The sequence below is a fragment of the Hemitrygon akajei genome, chromosome 15, assembly GCF_048418815.1.
Source record: "Hemitrygon akajei chromosome 15, sHemAka1.3, whole genome shotgun sequence".
In the NCBI taxonomy this organism is placed as follows: domain Eukaryota; kingdom Metazoa; phylum Chordata; class Chondrichthyes; order Myliobatiformes; family Dasyatidae; genus Hemitrygon; species Hemitrygon akajei.
This window is the reverse complement of record NC_133138.1, coordinates 53,514,506-53,532,896: the sequence shown is the minus strand read 5'-3', so window position 1 is coordinate 53,532,896 and position 18,391 is coordinate 53,514,506. Positions and strand designations below refer to the sequence as shown.

Below are 18,391 nucleotides of genomic sequence, written 5' to 3'. Positions count from 1 at the left end.
AGAAAATCAACTGAAATCAAATAGAATTCCACAAACTGCAATCATTCCTGCTCTTATGAGTCAGGAACAGGTAAGAGAAAAGCAATGTGGAGGTAAGAGTGCAGAACTTGTCACTGGACCCAAACATCTATCAGCATTCATTTGGAGAAAACTGCAGCACAGTAGTGACTAGATCCTTCACAAACAGCCTGAAAACACAGACAGACACCTTGGAGAGTTGCTGATGAGGCAGAGCTGAATGGAATGAGTTCACATATGGCTCCTGAACTATTGGCAAGCAGCAATATGCTGCTCAGAAATATTAATGTAAACAGACCTTTGGGAGGATCCTTTTGATAAGACTACAGAAACAAGAAAATCCCTCACTGGAAATTCTCTTGTTACAACTAATCGCGTTAAAAGGAAAGAAGCAATGGCATTCTCAGTCAGTTGGGCATAGCAGGGAGGAACTGAAGGATGGGGGGCTCAATTCACGGAGAGCTTTAATAATATCATCTTAAGTTAAATTAGCTTGAATATTTACTCTTCACAATATTTGCAAATAAAGATAAAGAGGCAGATCATGATTCAGGAGCAGAACTTGCTTTTAACTAAGATCTGAAAGACTGAACATCTACATGAAAGTTATTACTGAAGGTTGAATTTAAGGTTAAAGGTTCACAAAGTTGTATTGATATTATTAAGCAAAGTGGAAGCCTGTAGTTCAATCATCAAACTCTAAATGTTCAACTATTCAGACTAAAATTAAAACATACAAAACCAAATTATTTCTTCAAAAATTCATCAATTTCATGTTTGAAGTTTACTTTTAACCTTCATAGATATTATGTCCATAATTAAAGTTCATTTCAAACAATAGGCAACAGTAACAATAATAAAGATAACAAAACCTGGAATAATCTTCCTGAACAGAAGACTATTGATATAATTGGCTGAAAAACTGTTGCCTTACCCTCTTGAACAGCTTGAAAGGGGTTGTTGGAATCAACAAATCTGACGGAGAATGTTATCTTTTCATTCTGTAATATTTCTTCATTCATGTTCATTTCAGCCACGGCTAATCGAAACATTTTGTCATCCTTTCTGGCAGTCTCCTCAAAAATTGCACCTGAAGAAGGAAAACAAATTCACGTAAGCCCATCTATTTGAGTCTGATTAGACAATGAGAATAGGAGACATTTTAAATAATTTAAGCAGCTGAATTTGACAGACTCTCCATGCATTTGAATGAAACTGATAACACAAACTGTACTAGCATTCAAATATGGTGCCTGATTTGCAATAATTGTTAACATTTAGTCACACTGACCATTTTCTTCTCAGGATATCAATGGTGCATTGATTTAGTCCTATGCAGTATTTCTGAAAAAAAATACCTGAATATTTTCAACAAGGCATTTGATATTAATTATGTAGAAAACTTACAATTAAGTCTATTAATTACAAGACTAGGGATATCTGAAATGTGCATGAGATTATAACCTCTGCAGTGAACTTAATCTTATTCCATTCCTTCTATGTTTTTAATCTTTTACCCTCTACTTCAGTTTTCATGTCAAATCCCATCAAGGGCATCACCTTCTACTTAGGAGGTGGTAGAGCTGCCACTTCACAGGGATACAGGCTCATCAGACTTCCTGTAATATTTGTATGGAGTAGCTACATCCTCACAGTGACTGAGTGGGTTAACCATGGGTGTTGTGGTTTCCTCCCACATCCCAAAGATGTGTGGAATTGTGGATTACTCAGCTACTACACATAGATAAGTGGGCTGCAGCTGTTGAGAACGTTGGCTGGAAAGATAGTGAATGAGGTAATTGGTATTAATGGATGGTCAATATGGACTTAATGGAGCAAAGGACCACTCTCTTTATACCACTTACTTGGGTCCATGACTCTATGGAATTCTCCACTCAAACCATTTTATGCCTAAGCCACATCCATATAATTTTAGGGACATCTCACTCCAGAGAAAACACACTTTTCAATAATACAGTTTCACAAGCTGGTCTGAATTTTCTGTCAGATTAAGGGCAAAGATAAAATAACTTGTTATTTACATCACAAACAAGAGAAAATCTGCAGATGCTGGAAATCCAAGCAATTACACACAAAATGCTAGGAGGAACTCAGCAGGCCAGGCAGCATCTATGGAAAAGAATACAGTTGATGTGGCAAGCTGAAACCCTTCTGCAGAACTGGAGATAAAAAGCTGAAGAGTGGATTTCAAAGGTGGGGGGAGGGGAGAGAGAAGCACAAGGTGATAAAGTGAATCCTGAAGTAAAGAGCTTGGAAGTTGATAGGTGAAAAAGACAGAAGGCCATGGAAGAAAGAAAATAGGGGAGGAGTGTCAGGAGGGCAAGGGGATAAGGTGAGAGAGGGAAAAGGGGATGGGGAATGGTGAAGAAGGGGGGGGAGGGCATTACCAGAAGTTCCTGAAATCCATGTTCATGCCTTCAGGTTGGAGGCTACCCAAATGGAACAGAAGGAGTTGTTCCTCCAACCTAAGTGTTGCCTTATCCTGACAGTGGAGGAGGCCATGGATGGACATATCAAAATGGGAAAGGGAAGTGGAATTAAAATTGGTGGCCACTGGGATTTACCACTTGTTTTGGCAGACGGAGCATAGATGCTTGATGAAGTGGTCTCTCAATGTACGTCAGGCCTCACTGATCTACAAGAGGCCACACCAGGAGCACCGAACACAGTATATGACCTCAACAGGCTCACAGGTGAAGTGTCGCCTCACCTGGAAGGCACGTTTTGGGTCCTGAATTGTATTGAGGGAGGAGGTGTAGGGGCAGGTGTAGCACTTGTTCAGCTTGCAAGGATAAGTGCCAGGTGGGAGATCAGTGAGGAGGGAAGAACAGACAAGGGAGTTGCACAGGGAGCGATCCCTGCTGAATGCAGAAAGTGGGGCTGAGGGAAAGATGTTCTTAGTGGTGGGATCCCATTGGAGATGGCGGAAGTTGCTTGGTGGTGGGATCTCCAACAGGGTTTTGGGGTTCCAAACGACACTCTTTTCCATAGATGCTGTCTGGCCTTCTGAGTTCCTCTAGCATTTTGTGTGTGTTGCTTCTTATTTACATGCAGGTTGAACAATGAAAGACAGAAGCCCAAAAAAAAAACACTCTTAAAGCCAACCTGTTCTTCCATAAATTTTCTGAAAAGGCAGACAAGCACCCATTTAATCAGTGAGCAGTTGCTTTACTTATCTGAAACATACCACTAAAACTGTAAGTGTAAGGCTTTCCCTAGACCAGCACTAAGGATTCTACATTGCTATCAAACAATCTCCCTGGCAATGAGAATTAATTTTACAAATTGTGAAGTCTTATTGCTTCAGCTTTTAACTGCATTACAGAATTTTAAAAATGTAAAATCTAAAATAACCATACATTTTGTTTATTCTTCTCTGACTCTTCTTAACTTCTCTCAATCCTATCTTTCATTCTCTCTCTCTCTGTTCTTCTTGTAAAGTTTAATGGCAGTTGGCAGACGAACATAAGGTTCATTACCGCCACCTACTGAGTGGAGTGTGGAGCAAAGAGACAATAAGTATACAGACTGAATTCACCCTCCACCCCTCACCCCCACAAAATACTCAGGTAATATCAAAAAGTTTAATGCTTTTCAGCAAGTCACATGATCACATATACATTATGGCAGTGATATCCTTACAAACTTACCATGCTAAACTACGTCTGTCCCAAGATCTCAATTTAGCAAGTAGATGTTCCCTTTGCACCTAATAGGAACTGCTTTCAAATAATATATACTGCCCCATTTTCTGATAAGTACACTCCCTATGAATGCCTGTATCATGCATATAAATCCTGACAAAGGAATTATTCAACCTATTATGTCCAATACGTAAACATATAAGTACAGTAAAACTTCTTCCCTCCTTTGGTATCCTTCTAGTAGAGTTCCAATCATCCTCTGAATTTTATATAAATGCCGTCCTTTCTTTTCTTTAACCCAACTTTGTTGCCATAGTGATTGAATAGACTTTTTAATTATGGCTTTCACCTCCCCTTCATGCAAAGGAACCACTACATTTATAGACTTAATTTTAAATGATTACTTGGCTAGAAAGGCTGTCACCTCATTTCCTTCAACCTCAACATGGGCAGAGTCTCATAAAAAATATATATTCAGAAGCCTAGACCCTGCAGCCTCAACAGATGTTGTCCAATCTCAAGAAGAATATCTGGCCGGCAATTTGAAATACCTGTTTCAATAAATGTCAAAATGGAAAATGAATCAGAACACAGAAGTATATATCCAGGGCGTACTTCTTCGACCCATTCCAAGGCTAAAATGATAGCAACTATCTCAGACGTGAATACTGATACTTTGCCTGATAATCTTTTCTTAACAGTCACCTGAAATTTTGGAACATAAACAGAAATATCAGGATGACCTGTCACTGGATCTTTTGAACCACCTGTGCAGATATGTACCAAGCCATAATATTGCTCATCTATCTGGGATACTGATATACAATCACTCTTCATCTTGATCTTTCCCCGAAGGCTTAAATCAACCACAGGCAAAGGGAAAAACCATGGAGAAGTGACAGGAAGGAGTACACTGGGACCATATTCCACATTAAACAACTCAAGATTTTGTGCCCATTCATTTCCCATCCACCCAAAACTGAATATCTTACAAATACACTTTACTTCTGGGCCACCTTCACATGGGCAAACTTGAAGTGGCGAGCTTGATGGATACGATTAAATCTTCCTGTTTCAATCTGCTATAGCTGAGAATCACCACTGCATCCAAGGTCTATTCAGTTAATAAAGATGTTTTAATATGACTGAATGATCTATCACTGCTTAAAACCGATGGAAACGACGACGGTGTTTGTACTATCCTCGTTAGGAGGACTGCTCATCGGAAATGTGGCTGTGGCTTGGGACTACAAGTGGTGTTAAAAAAACAAGGTTTTTGACTACCAGTACTGACTATCTTGATGGCAAACGTACAGTCTCTGGTAAATAAAATTGCCAACCTCGGAGTTAGGGTGCTGTATCAGAGGGACATTAGAACCGCGCCTCCTTTCCTTTATGGAATTTTGGCTAACACTTTCCGTGCTGGACACAGCGATTCAGATTGATGGGTTCACTGTACACTGTCAGGATCTCAGAAAAGGTATGTTGTCATTGGAGAGAGTACAGAGAATTTACACGAGGATGATTCCAGGAATTAAGGGTTAACATATGAGGAGCCTTTGACAGCTTTGGGCCTGTACTCACTGGAACTTAGAAGAATGCAGGGTGGGCGGAGGGAATCTCAATGACAGTTACCGAATGTTGAAAGGACTAGATAGGGTGGGTGTGAAGAGGATGCTTCCTATGGCAAGGATATCCAGAACTTGAGGGCACATCCTCAGAACTGAGGGGCAACCCTTTAGAACAGTTGTAATGAAGAATATTTTTAGCCAAAGAGCAGTATATCTGTGGAATGCTCTGCCACAGACTGTGGTGGCCAAGTCAGTGGGTATATTTAAGGGGGAAGTTGACCATTTCCTGAACAGTCAGGGCATCAAAAGATATGGCAAGAAGACAGATGTACGGAATTGAGTGGGATCTGGGATCAGCCATGATGGAATGGCGATGCAGACTCGATGGACTGAGTGGCTTAATACTGCTCCTATGTCTTTTATGGTCTTACAAAACACTACTAGTCACCAGCAGCCAACCAGAAAAAACACCTTTATTCCCATGCTTTACCTCCTGCCAATCAGCCAATATGGTTAGTATCTTTCCTGTACTACCATGGGGTCCTCATTTTGTTAGCAGCCTCATGTGTGGCATCTTGTCAAAAGCTTTCTGAAAATCCAAGTAAAGAACATCCATCTTTTCTCCATTGTCTAACCTGCTTGTTAGTTCTTCAAAGAATTCCAGCAGATTTTTTAGGCAAGATTTTCCCTTAAGCAAAGCATGATAAATTTTGGCCTATTTTACCATGTGCTTCCAAGGATCACGAAACAACATCCTTAACAATTGATTCTAACATCTTCCCAACCACTGAGGTCAGACTAACTAGCCTGTAATTGCCTTTCTTCTGCCTTTCACCCCTTCTGAAGAGTGGAGTGATATTTGCAATTTTCCAATCGTCCAGAACTATGCCAGAATCTAGTGATTCTTGAAAGATCATTACTAATACCTCCACAACCTCTTCAGCAACTTCTTTTGGAACACTGGGGTGTAGACCATCAGGTCCAAGTGCCCTATCTAACTTCAGACATGTCAGTTTCTCAAACACTATCTCCCTAGTAATGGTACTTTACTCACTTCTAGCTCCTGGCTCTCTTGAACTTCTGGCAAACTGCCAGTGTCTTCTACAGTAAAAAAAAATGTAGAATACTCATTCAGTTGTCTGCTGGAGTACTACCATTCCAAAATCATTTTCCAGTGGTCTGATACCTGCTCTCCCCTCTCTTTTACACTCTGTATATCTGAATAAACTTTTGGTATCTTCTTTAATATTATTGGCTAGCTTACCTGTGTATTTCATCTTTTCCTTCTTTATGACTTTTTAGTTGCCTTTTTAAAACCTTCCTAATCCTCTAGCTTCCCACTAATTTTTGCTCTATTTTATGCCCTCTCATTTGCTTTTATGGTGGCTTTTGACTTCTCTTGTCAACCATTCTTGTGTTATCCTGCCTTTAGAGTAGTTCTTCTTCTTTAGGGTGTATCTATCCTGCATCTTCTGAACTGCTCTCAGAAATTCCAGCCATTTCTGCTCTACTGTTATCCTTCCTAGCATTTCCTTACAATCAATTTTGGCCAGTTCCTCTCCCATGTCTCCATAATTTCCTATACTCCACTATAATACTGATATATTTGACTTTAGCTTCTCCCTCTCAAATTGCAGGATGAATTCTATCACATTATGATCATTGCCTCCTAAGGGTTCTTTTACCTTAAGGTCTCTAATCAATCATGCACAACACCAATCCAGAATAGCTGATCCTCTTGAGCTGCTCTAAAACATAGAACATCAAAATCTACAGCACATTACAGCTCCTTCGGCCCACAATGTTGTGCTGACCAGGTAGTCCACTCTAGAAACTGCCTAGAATTTCCCTACCGCAGAGCCCTCTATTTCTCTAAGCTCCATGTACCTGTCTAAGAAGCTCTTAAAAGACCTTTAAAAAGTGATCTCATAAGCATTCTACAAATTCTCGCTCTTGAGATCCAGCACCAACCAGATTTTCCCAATCCAACTCCCCAGGAGTATTGTAACATTGCCCTTTTGACAGGTATTTTCAATATCCAGTTGTAATTTGTAAATCTTAACTGCGAGTGTTCAGAGTTCTGTACATAACTCCCATCAGGGTCTTTTTACCTTTGTAGTTTCTTAACTTGACCCACAAATGATTCTATATATTCTGATGCAATGTCATTTCTTTCTAATAGCTTGATTTCATTTTTTACCAACAGAGCCACCCCACTCCCTCTGCCTATCTGCCTGTCTTTTCAATATAACATGTCCTTCGACATTAAGCTCCCAGCTACAATGTTCTTCCAGCCACAATTTAGTGGTGCCCACAACATCATACATGCCAATCTATAACTGTGCTACAAGTTCATTTACTTTACTTCATATACTGTGTGCATTCAAATATAATACTTTCAGTTCTGTATTCACCCTTTTCGATTTTGTCTGCCTTTTAAATTGCATCTCATCCTGTTTGCCATCTCCTCAGCCTGAACTTGCTAGCAGTCTCACTACACACTGCCCTATTTGTAAACCAAATGCCCCATCCTCACCCCTATTGCTCCAGTTCCCAACCCCCTGCCAAATTAGCTTAAACCCTCCCAAACAGCTCTAGCAAATCTGCCTACAAGGATATTGGTCCCCCTTGGATTCATGTGCAACCCATCCCTTTTGTACTGGTTGTACCTTCCCCAGAAAAGATACCAATAATCCCGAAATCTGAACTCCTGCCCGCTGCACCAGTTCCTCAGCCACGCATTCCTCTGCCAAATCATCCTATTCTTACTCTCAATGGCGCATGGCACCAGCAGCTTACTATCTAGCTCCCTAAAATCACTTTCAGGACCTCCTCACCTTTCCTATATATGTCCTTGGTGCCAACAGGTACAAAGACCTCTAGCTGCTCACCATCCCCCTTTGGAATGCTCTGTACCTAATCTGAGATACCCTTGACCCTGGCACCAGGGATGCAACATACCATCTGGGTGTATCTATCACACCCACAGAATCTCATCTCTACTCTTCTGATTATGGAATCTCCTATCACCACTGAAGAGATGATCTCATATAACTTGAGATCAATTTTGGATACAATATTCCTTTTAGAAAAATGAATAACTTCAGTCCTTGTTATAGAAAATTTAAACCCCCACTGATGTCTGCATTCCTCTACTTCATTAATAGCTGCTTGCACTTTCCTAACTACATAATTTATATTCCTGCCTCTTGTCTACACTGCAAAGTTACCAGCTATACAGATTTGAAAATGTCTGAGCCAACATTTAAGAAAATGTCACTAATTATAATTTTGAAAAGGAGTGGGCTGCACACACTCTCTGTGAATTAATATTCTCTTTCTCATACTCAGAGAATGTTGTTCCCACTCTAAGTTGTATCTACCATAATAAAACATTGAACAGAACTGAACTTTCTACCACCTTTTCCCATCATTTCCAGCAACCCTTGTGTCCATAATATATCATAATCTTTATCTACATCAAAGAAAACTGCTACCACTGATTCTTTATTAATTTGTGCCTTACAAATATCAGATTCCAAACTTAACACTGCGTGCATGTTCATTCTCCCTTTATAAAATCCAGATTAGTGTGCGGGGAATTTTCCACTACTTTCCGCAAAATAAGAACGCCTTGCTTTAACCACTTGCTCCATTATCTTACATACATGTTGAACATTGCAAAATAGGTTCATAACCAGAAGGATCTCATTAATCCTTAATGGGTTTCAATATTGGAATAACAACTGTTAATTTCCAGGAAGCAGGAAGTCACCCTTCAACCCATATTATATGAAATAATTTCAAAACCAACATAAGCTTCAAATATGATAACCATGTAAATATATTCAAACAAATATAATCTTTCACAGGTGATGTCAGACCAGCATCATTAATAGTCCTTTTAAGTTCAGTCAATGTAAAATCAACATCCAAGCAGGAACTGGAATATTCTTTTTTTCTCAGCAATCTGAGAATTTCTTGCCAAAATTGTTTCTCTCCTTTTCACTTAAATTGGCTGAACTATGTACACTGACATATGCTTTTGCTAATAATTTTGCTGTTTCAGAGTCAGTAACTGCAATCTTCTCTGCACAATACAACACCAGTAATACAACAAGTTTTCTAACTCCTCCCATTTTCCATATGAAACCCCGATCTTTTCCACCTGGATTCCTTTCCCAATACTATCACAGCATGTTTTCCAATATATTTTCTTTGCTCTTCTCACTGCTTTTCAAACTATAGATTGAGTTTTTTTAAAAATATTGATTGAAAGGTGAATAGGATTAACTGCCTAACATTCCTAAATGCTTTATCCTGCTCTTTTACATTCATCCATCCATCAGCTAACAGCTCCCCTTTCATTATCTCCCAACGATTGATCCCTCAGCTATTGAGTTAAGTACACAGCACAAGGTATTATTACTCAGCTTGATATCCTCCAAAAACAAATGGTCGGGAGATCCACTTACACATAAATTATCAAATACATCCCAATTTGCCTTTTAAAAAATTCCATCTGGGGATATGAGAACCTTTCCTCTCATACACATCAATTCCTATTGAGCAGATAATGGGGAAATGATCACTCCCCACAGTTGTATCATTATATACTTCTCAGTTAATTCACTTGCTATATCTTCAAATACCAGCGTCTGGTCTATAACAGAAACAGGTTTGTAATTAAGATTTATTCTTGCACCATTCAAGCTCACCAAACACTTTTCTTCCAGAAAGTCTTCCACCACTGTCCCATTCACATTTGTCACTACAACCCCATATAGTACTATGAGCATTAAGATCCCCACCTTATTTTCCACTGTTCCATCCACAGTTTCCAATCTATCAGGCGTTAACCCTTCACAAGCATTGTAAATACGATTTGCTCTATTTGCCCAAATATCCATCCTTTTCAGGCTCTAATTTCCTGTTTCATAGATTGCTTGTTGATGATTCTTCTACCTGACTGGTTATTTGCCTTCATCAAACTGGTTCAAATGCTCTACGAAAGAAGCTGACAATTGATTCTTTAGTCCGAACAAGTTTTGGTTCAAAACTTCAGAGACTGTTCATTGGCAAGTACAAGTCTTAGTGTGGATGAAAATTCTGCACCATACTTTTTCCTCAGTTAATCAGGTCATGTTCCACACATTCACTGTTACCACCCACCAGAATGTCTTACAACTGAGGCTGCACTTCTCTACAATGGCCTTTATTGTTATTTCCAATTTGCTCAACGTTATTACAAATAATATTATTTTTCCTTGTTTCACAATTCTGAGGCTACTATTTCTTTCTGTTTGATTATTTTCCCCAGTGTTTTGACAAGCTGTCTGTTGGCTGAGGTATCAAGCTACATGTCCAGTCTTAAGCTCTTCAGTTTCACCAAACAATGCGCCCTGCTAAATCAGAAATAGTTGGGCTTAATTTCAAAAGTGTGAGAAGACCTGGAGAGAAGTGCAAGTTTAAGTGTGAGTTGGAAGGAGAGGAGTAATAAAATCAGGTTACATTTCAACAAGCACTGCTTTACCTCATTTATTTATTTATTGAGATACGGCATGAAATAGGGTCTTCCAGATCTTCAATCCACAAAATCCAGCAACCTCCAATTTAACCCTGGCCTAATCACTAACTGTTACCTGCTCAGTTGAGGAAAAACACCAGAGACACAAAATTACCTCTGAAACGGTTTTTATTCAGAGAGGAGTTCGCAGCCCCACGCACTTCAGGCGTAAGGTAGCCAACTCCCAATTTGTCGGTTTACAAAGGTCATACTTATACCCAAAAGCAGGGTACTACATTCGCAAATATGGTTACCGATTCGAATTCATCAATTGATTGGCTATTGCATAGCTAAGCATGTGAAATACTCAGAATTTAGCAAAGGTTAAAGCGTAATACCTAGAATTAATACTGACGTACTTCAAAACACTTGAAATAGGTATCCTCAAAATATTTTGCCAAGCACATTGTCTTGTGGTTGTAGGTTCCCTTTTCCTTGTGGTCTCCACGTCTGGCCTGGCACCTTATTTTAGCTACCTCTCCTTACTTCCCCAATGACGTACCTCTCTCTTGTCCTGTCTACATATTTTGCTACACTTACCCTTCGCCCACCCCCTCTACACATACCCCTTACCCTCTTCACATTCTCATTCGATCCACGAAATCCAGCAACCTCCAATTTAACCCTGGCCTAATCACAGAACAATTTACAGTGACCAGTTAACCTTCCAACTGGTATGTGTTTGGACCGTGGGAGGAAGCCCAAGATTCGGAGCAGAATAGTCACAGGGGGAATGTACAATCACTGTACAGGCAGCAGCGAGAATTGACCCGGGTCACTAGTACTGTAAAGTGTTATGCTAACCACTATGGTAACCACTTCAAAGCATTACACTGCATGTATCTCATCTTCAAAAGCAAAAAAAGGAATAAAATTAACTTTCAGATTATTGAATTCCCAAGAATGAAAAGAAAAAGGCCAGTTTCAATCCCAACCTTAACTGAATTGATTATCTGCAAAAATAATAACTGCAGATGCTAGAAAGCTGAAATAACAAGATATGCTGTGGATACTGAGCAAATCAAACAGCATCTGTGGAAGCGAAACAGACTTTATACTTAAGATTGTTGATGCCTGGGATTGAAAATGACTACTTCAATACAACCTCAGGGGATTGAATTGGCCCAGTATGAAGCTCTAAAGCATATATGTCAAACTCAAGGCCCGCGGTGGAATTATCTTTGGCCCGCGAGATAATATCTAATTACTATTAAAGCTGGCCCCAGTAATCGAAGCGCCTATGGCGTATGATATGGCTAATGCTGAGTTTATTCAGGTACCAGGTTTTCAGGGGTTTTAGTGTTTATTCGGCAGTCTTGCTCGGCAGTCTTCTTCATAAGAAACGGAATTTGTAAAGTGAAACACTTTGTAGTTATAGCAGAGACTGAGACACATGAGAGCAGGCTGAAAAAACGGAGGCAACGAAAGCTGCGTTCACACGCGTCCGACTGATCCGGCCCGCATGAAGCTGCATTTTGCTCAATCCGGCCCGTGACCTAAAATGAGTTTGACACCCCTGCAAAGACCATGTATTAGTATGGGCTCATGATTTGAAGAACCACAAAAAAAATCTAGAATTCACCTTTTCTGCACCTATTCTGTAACAGCACCATAAAACCAGTTAGAAAATCACAACACACACACAAAATGCTGGTGGAACGCAGCAGGCCAGGCAGCATCTATAGGGAGAAGCGCAGTCGACGTTTCGGGCCGAGACCCTTCATCAGGACAAATCACAAATTTATTTACAAAGGACCAGAATCTGATGTACTAAGTGTGTAACTCACTTTTTTTCTTGCATAACAATTCAAACTCATCCAAACTTGGTGGCAGATGCAAGAGTTGAACAAAAACTGCACTTACAGAAGACAAACAAGGACATGTACTTAATAAAACAGTAAACTGAAATCAGATAAAAAGAGATGCTGCAGAAATGGGTAGAAAATCAAATATTTATTAAAAATACCTTTGATTGCCTGATAAGGATTCAGGTCTCAGGCAGGAAAAGATTCTATTAAAATTAAGATGCCAGAATAAAGAGGGAAAGCCTTTATTGGAACAAAATTTCAAAGTTTGTAAGCAATACAAGTGTGCTAAAAGATTGGAGAATGATAAATGTTATATATTTGCTTAAAACTCTTTAAGAATCCTGCCAGTTATCCATCAGCTGGCATTTCCTCAATCGTCAAAAATAAGGACTGATTGTATGACAAACTTCAGCAGTTTTGGCAGTTTTAGCCATGAAAGAAAAATCCAGAAAATGTTGGTGGGAGAAGGAGAAAGAAAGCTGAATCTTTCACTTTGTTTACTCATGCCAAAAGGGCATACTATAATTTTATTCCCTTTCAAGATCTCAATCAAGCCCTGCTTTGAATGCCAGCACACATGGGAAGACACCACTGATGACTACGCCAGCCAATGCCCACTCATTATACAGTATCTCCATTATCTGAAATGTAATCTTTTAAAAATTACAAGGCACTTCAAAAGGAGGTTTTACATTTTCCTTACTGCTTTCTTGGCAGTTTTTTCCCTTTCTATTTGTTCAGTTTGGCTTTATCTAAAGGACATTCGATGTGATAGCAAACCTGATGATCAAGCAAAAAATAAACAGTCACACCACTCTGCATCCTAAATATTTAAACAAATTAGAGATAAAATAGAATGAATAGGTAGGTGGGAGGGATTGAGCTAAACAAGAATCAGCATCAAGCAAAGAGAGGTCATGCCTAGTGACCAATACAGAACTTTATTGAAGCAAATAATATAATACATTATTGAAATGAATGAATAAATACATTTCCATAGATCTTCAAGGAATACTAAATCATCTCACAATATATTTATTGAAAGTAATTAGGATTCTTGGCATACAGAATTTGATAGAAGTATGGATAAAAATAGATCTGAATAGCAGTCTGTAAAATTAAGTAGCCAACAAATCCTTCTCAAGCTTGTGATTGCTAGAAGCAAGTCTTGGAGATTGGTAATAGGATTAGATTTGTTCTCTATTCAATATATATATGTACCACTGGACTCCCTCACGACTTTGCATATATTGAAGTGAGAGGATACACTACATTCTGAAGTGTAGGAATGTTACATGAATCTCTTAATCCATTGTTGAGTCAAGGTAAAACAGTAATTAATCTAAGATGTTCAAGCTAAACAAGTCAACTATGACACATCCTGGAAGGGGGGGGGGCAGCTTATGAATTAAATAAATATTGTCAGCAAATAAATAACAGAGGGGACAAGAATTAAACAAATGAATAGGAGGTCAAAAATTAACCAAGAGTACCCAGAGTCTTAGTTAAATATCAGAGGCAGGAGTTTGATAAATAATCATAGGCAGTAGCATATCTCATTAGCAATTCTTTGTTTATGTGATGAGGAAAAAAATCAAAAATCACATGCCCAATTACATCCGGATAGCTTCTGACTCACTTTAGTTCTTGTGGTGATGCTGCTCTGGGTAACTACCAATAGCAGTAACTACAGTTGCAATTACTACATTAATTAAAGACCCAACCATCAAATGAGGTGGAGAATTGGGAGAAAAAGAGAGAAATTTTTCTGAGTAATAAACCTAGTTAATCACCTCGCCTTAGGTAAAGCATATAATAACTAATGCATTCAAATTACAGTAAAGCACAATCATCCTTTTCTTTTTCAATATTTTTATTAATTTTCACAAGGTAGAATACACAGTATATGAGGATATATATGTTGTGAATCCAAAAAAAGATAGAATAGTACCAAATACATTATATTTAAATCACACTTGCAATCGCAGGACCCTATATTCATAATCAAACATGTACATTAATTAAATTGTAATCTGAATTGTAATAATTTTATTATTAAAAAAATAATCTAAATCCACTACCAAAGTCGAAACTGTTTGGTAAAGAAAGAAAGATGGAAAGGAATCCTTATCACATAGTGATTTATGTTATTAGCCAACATCTGCATTTCAACACCAAATCAAAGGCTTGAAAGTAGTTCAAAAATGTTTGGAAGTCTCGGTTAGAATCAGAAATTGAACAACGGATCTTCTCTAAATTTAAGCATGACATAACATCACGTAACCATTGAGCGGGAGTAGGCGGAGCAACATCCTTCCATTTAAGCAACAGTGCTTTCCTAGCTATAAGAGAAATAAAAGTCAATATATGCAAATCAGATGTCTCCAAAGTTATGCCTTTTTCTCCAACAATACCAAACAAGGCTATCAAAGGGTTAGGCTTAAAATTTATTTTTAATAAGTACAGAAAAAGTTTAGAGTATTTCCTTCCAGTATTTTTCAAGACTTGGACATGTCCAAAACATATGGATTAGTGAAGCCTCTACATTGTTACATCTATCGCAATAGGGAGATATATCCGGATAAAAACAAGATAGCTTGTCTTTGGACATGTGGGCCCTGTGGACCACTTTAAATAGTAGGAGGGAGTGGCGAACACATAGTGATGAAGTGTTAACTAATTTAAAAATTCATTCTAAGTCCCCTCAGAAAAGAAAACCTGTAAATCTTGTTCCCAGGCATTTTTAATTTTGTCTAAAGGAGCCTCTCTTTTTCCCAACAACATACCATAAATATTAACATAAGATATATTTTGGTAAAAGTTGTACTCTCAATGACTTCATTCTCATAAATTTTTACACAAACATTGACCAAACACTGCAGTAATAGGCAGCAAAATTTATTGTAAAAGTGTAGTGCCCTGGTTCACACCTTTACATTAATGCTGTTGGTATTTCATTTAGCAGCTCTTTAAGAGCTGCTTGTTCTGCTGTCAGCCTGTTTGGGTTATTGTTGAAGATAAGGGATGATGTGGAATGTGTGTCATCCAGTTAGTGGGATGTTTTCTTGGTGAGGGACAATAAGGTTGGCCTTGGGCTTTTGTTCAAGAGGAGATAAAGAGAGAAGACACTGGAGAGTACGGTCATAGCACACGATCTGGTGGTAAACCCGTTTTTTCGAGATGGATTGCGAGCAACGTTCAGAAGGTGAAGTATGCTTTCACATTGACCGAGAGTCCAGTGCTTGAGTGACAGAGAAATTCAAGATGAGCTCTAGTTTGTGCACATTTGATTGTTTAATTAGAATGGGTCCTTGTCTTTTGGTTATTCTTTACTAACCCTTTAGTTAAAATTCATAAATATAATTCCCTTATTCATATGCAGTGTACACTGTCTGTTATTTTGTGGCATTACTTTGTAACAGGGTAGCGAATTACACAGCATCCACACAAAGAGGGTTTGGAGGTGGGGGGGCGGATGGTCTCCCACCTGAATCTCACACATTTGGCGGGGCCAGAAATTATCTTCCCTAGAATTACACAGCCGGGGAAACCAGAGTGTTTCACAAATGTTCTATATTTACAAATTTCTTTTAAGTTATCTGGACAGGTATACATAAAGAAGAATATCAGATAAATTAATGAGGTTAAAGTGTGAAGGAGATGCAAGGCACTTTTACACTTGTAGATATGGGCAATCTTCAATAATGAAACATTAAATTTTAATTAATTGATAATAGTGAGCCAGAATAATAATGTAATTCAAGTAATGACAATTAGGTTTACTAATTCTAATCTATGAACTTCATCCTCAATTAAAAGGTCTACCATTCATTTTCACTATGATGTGAAAGTTATAAAACTCAGCCTCAGCGTAATTTCTTCAAATTTATATTCAAAATTCAAAGTTCAAAGTAAATGTATTATCAAAGTGCATATATGTCACCATATACAACCCTGAGATTCATTTTCTTGTGGGCTTTTACAATAGGTGCAAAGAAACACAATAGAATCAATGAAAACTCCAGGCAAAAACAAAGACTGACAAGCAACCAATATGTAAAAGACAACAAACTGGGAAAATACAAAAAAAAAGAAAAAATAATAGATAGATAGATAGATAGATAGATAGATAGATAGATAGATAGATAGATAGATAGATAGATAGATAGATAGATAGATAGATAGATAGATAGATAGATAGATAGATAGATAGAAAGAAAATATCGAAAAGATGAGTTGTAGAGTGCTTAAGAGTTTGTGGAATTAGTTCAGTTTTGGGATGACTGAAGTTATTTCCTCGGGTTTAAGGGTCTTATGGTTGAGGGGTAATAAACATTCCTGAAGCTGGTGGTGTGGGACCTAAGGCTCCTGTACCTCCTTCCTGATTGCAACAGTGAGGAGAGAGAATGGCGTGGATGGTGGGGGTCCTTGATAAAGGATGAGGCTTTCCTGCAGTGCTCTTTTTGTAACGGTACTCAATAGTGGGGAAAGCCCCACCTGTGATGGACTGGGGCTGTATCCACTACTTTTTACACGATTTTCCATTCAACAGCATTCGTGTTCTCATACTAGGTCATGTTACAACTAATCAGTATACTCTCCACTACGCTTCTACAGAAGTCTGTCACAAGTTTTAGATGGCATGCCAAATCTGTGCAAACTTCTAATAAAGTAGAAGCACTGCCATGCCTTCTTGCAATGGTACTATGTGCTGGATCCAGGGCAGATGCTCCGAAGTGGAATTTTAAGTTTCTAACCCTCTCCACCTCTGATCCCGGAATGAGGATTGGCTCATGGACCTTCGGTTTCCTCCTCCTATTTATGTGTTTACAAGTTGAAGATTTATGTTTTAGAAAGTGACAGAATTACTGAGATAGTACGATTGAAAGCAGTCTTTCTCTGTAATACTGAATCCAGCTTTGATAACCCAATTCAGTTGGATCCCTTGTGCTTTGACATAGACCCCTAACCTCCCACAGTCTCGCTCAAAAGCTTGTAACTTTCCCCCACCAATCTGCACTTGTCACCCAATACTCATCCCACTTCTGATCTTGGAGTGATCCCCACATCATTCACTAATTACATTGCCCAACTCAATTATCAACCACTTTGAAATAGCCAACCCTCACCTGATCCTAACTCCACCAGAATATGAAGCAGACAATTCGTAATAGAAACAGCGGCAGAGGACTATGGACACTGCCAGCTCCATCATGGCCTCAACCAGCTGCACCACTTGCCTTACCTGGTACAATTCAAACTTGCCGCATGGCACAATATGTGGAGCCCCACTGAGGCGTTGGTGCACGTTGCCCTCGTGCCAGAGGGAGTTGCCCTGTGGGTCCTTCTCAACCTGACACCGGCTGAGCGGTGTGACTACAGGGCCCTTGTAGCGGAGCTAGAGCCGCGTTCTGGGCAGAAGCCGTTGGAGGAAGCAATGAGGGAAAATCTGGGCAGCAGACCACGCCATATGGGAGAAGGAAGTCTGGGGGCATTCGCAGTAAGTCTCCGCTACTGTGCTCGGCAAGACTACCCCCTCTTCCCCTCCATGGCCCAGGAAGAGCTTGTCCTCCACACCTTTGTAATAGCACTGACACCGCAGCGCCATCAGCAGCACGTTTACCTGCCAACACTGTTATCATTGGTGGTGGTGCTGGCAGGGGCGAAGAGGGCAGAAGCCACTTTAGCCCCCCAAGGTGTTCCAGTATCACCCCGCATGCTGCAAGCTCAGGCTTGTGTCACTGAGGCAGAGGAGGAAGCTGA

At 39.2% G+C, this 18,391-nt stretch overlaps 1 protein-coding gene across 2 annotated transcripts in view; it reads right to left on the bottom strand.

The window, feature by feature from the left end:
• Window positions 1-18,391, bottom strand: part of LOC140739358 (glutamate receptor ionotropic, delta-2-like) — a 506,376-nt gene that overhangs the window by 417,586 nt on the left and 70,399 nt on the right. For both annotated transcript variants that reach the window (XM_073067583.1, XM_073067584.1), the window contains one exon: window positions 953-1,108. In XM_073067583.1, the coding sequence (XP_072923684.1) occupies window positions 953-1,108 (156 nt within the window). The remainder of the gene's footprint in view (window positions 1-952; window positions 1,109-18,391) is intronic.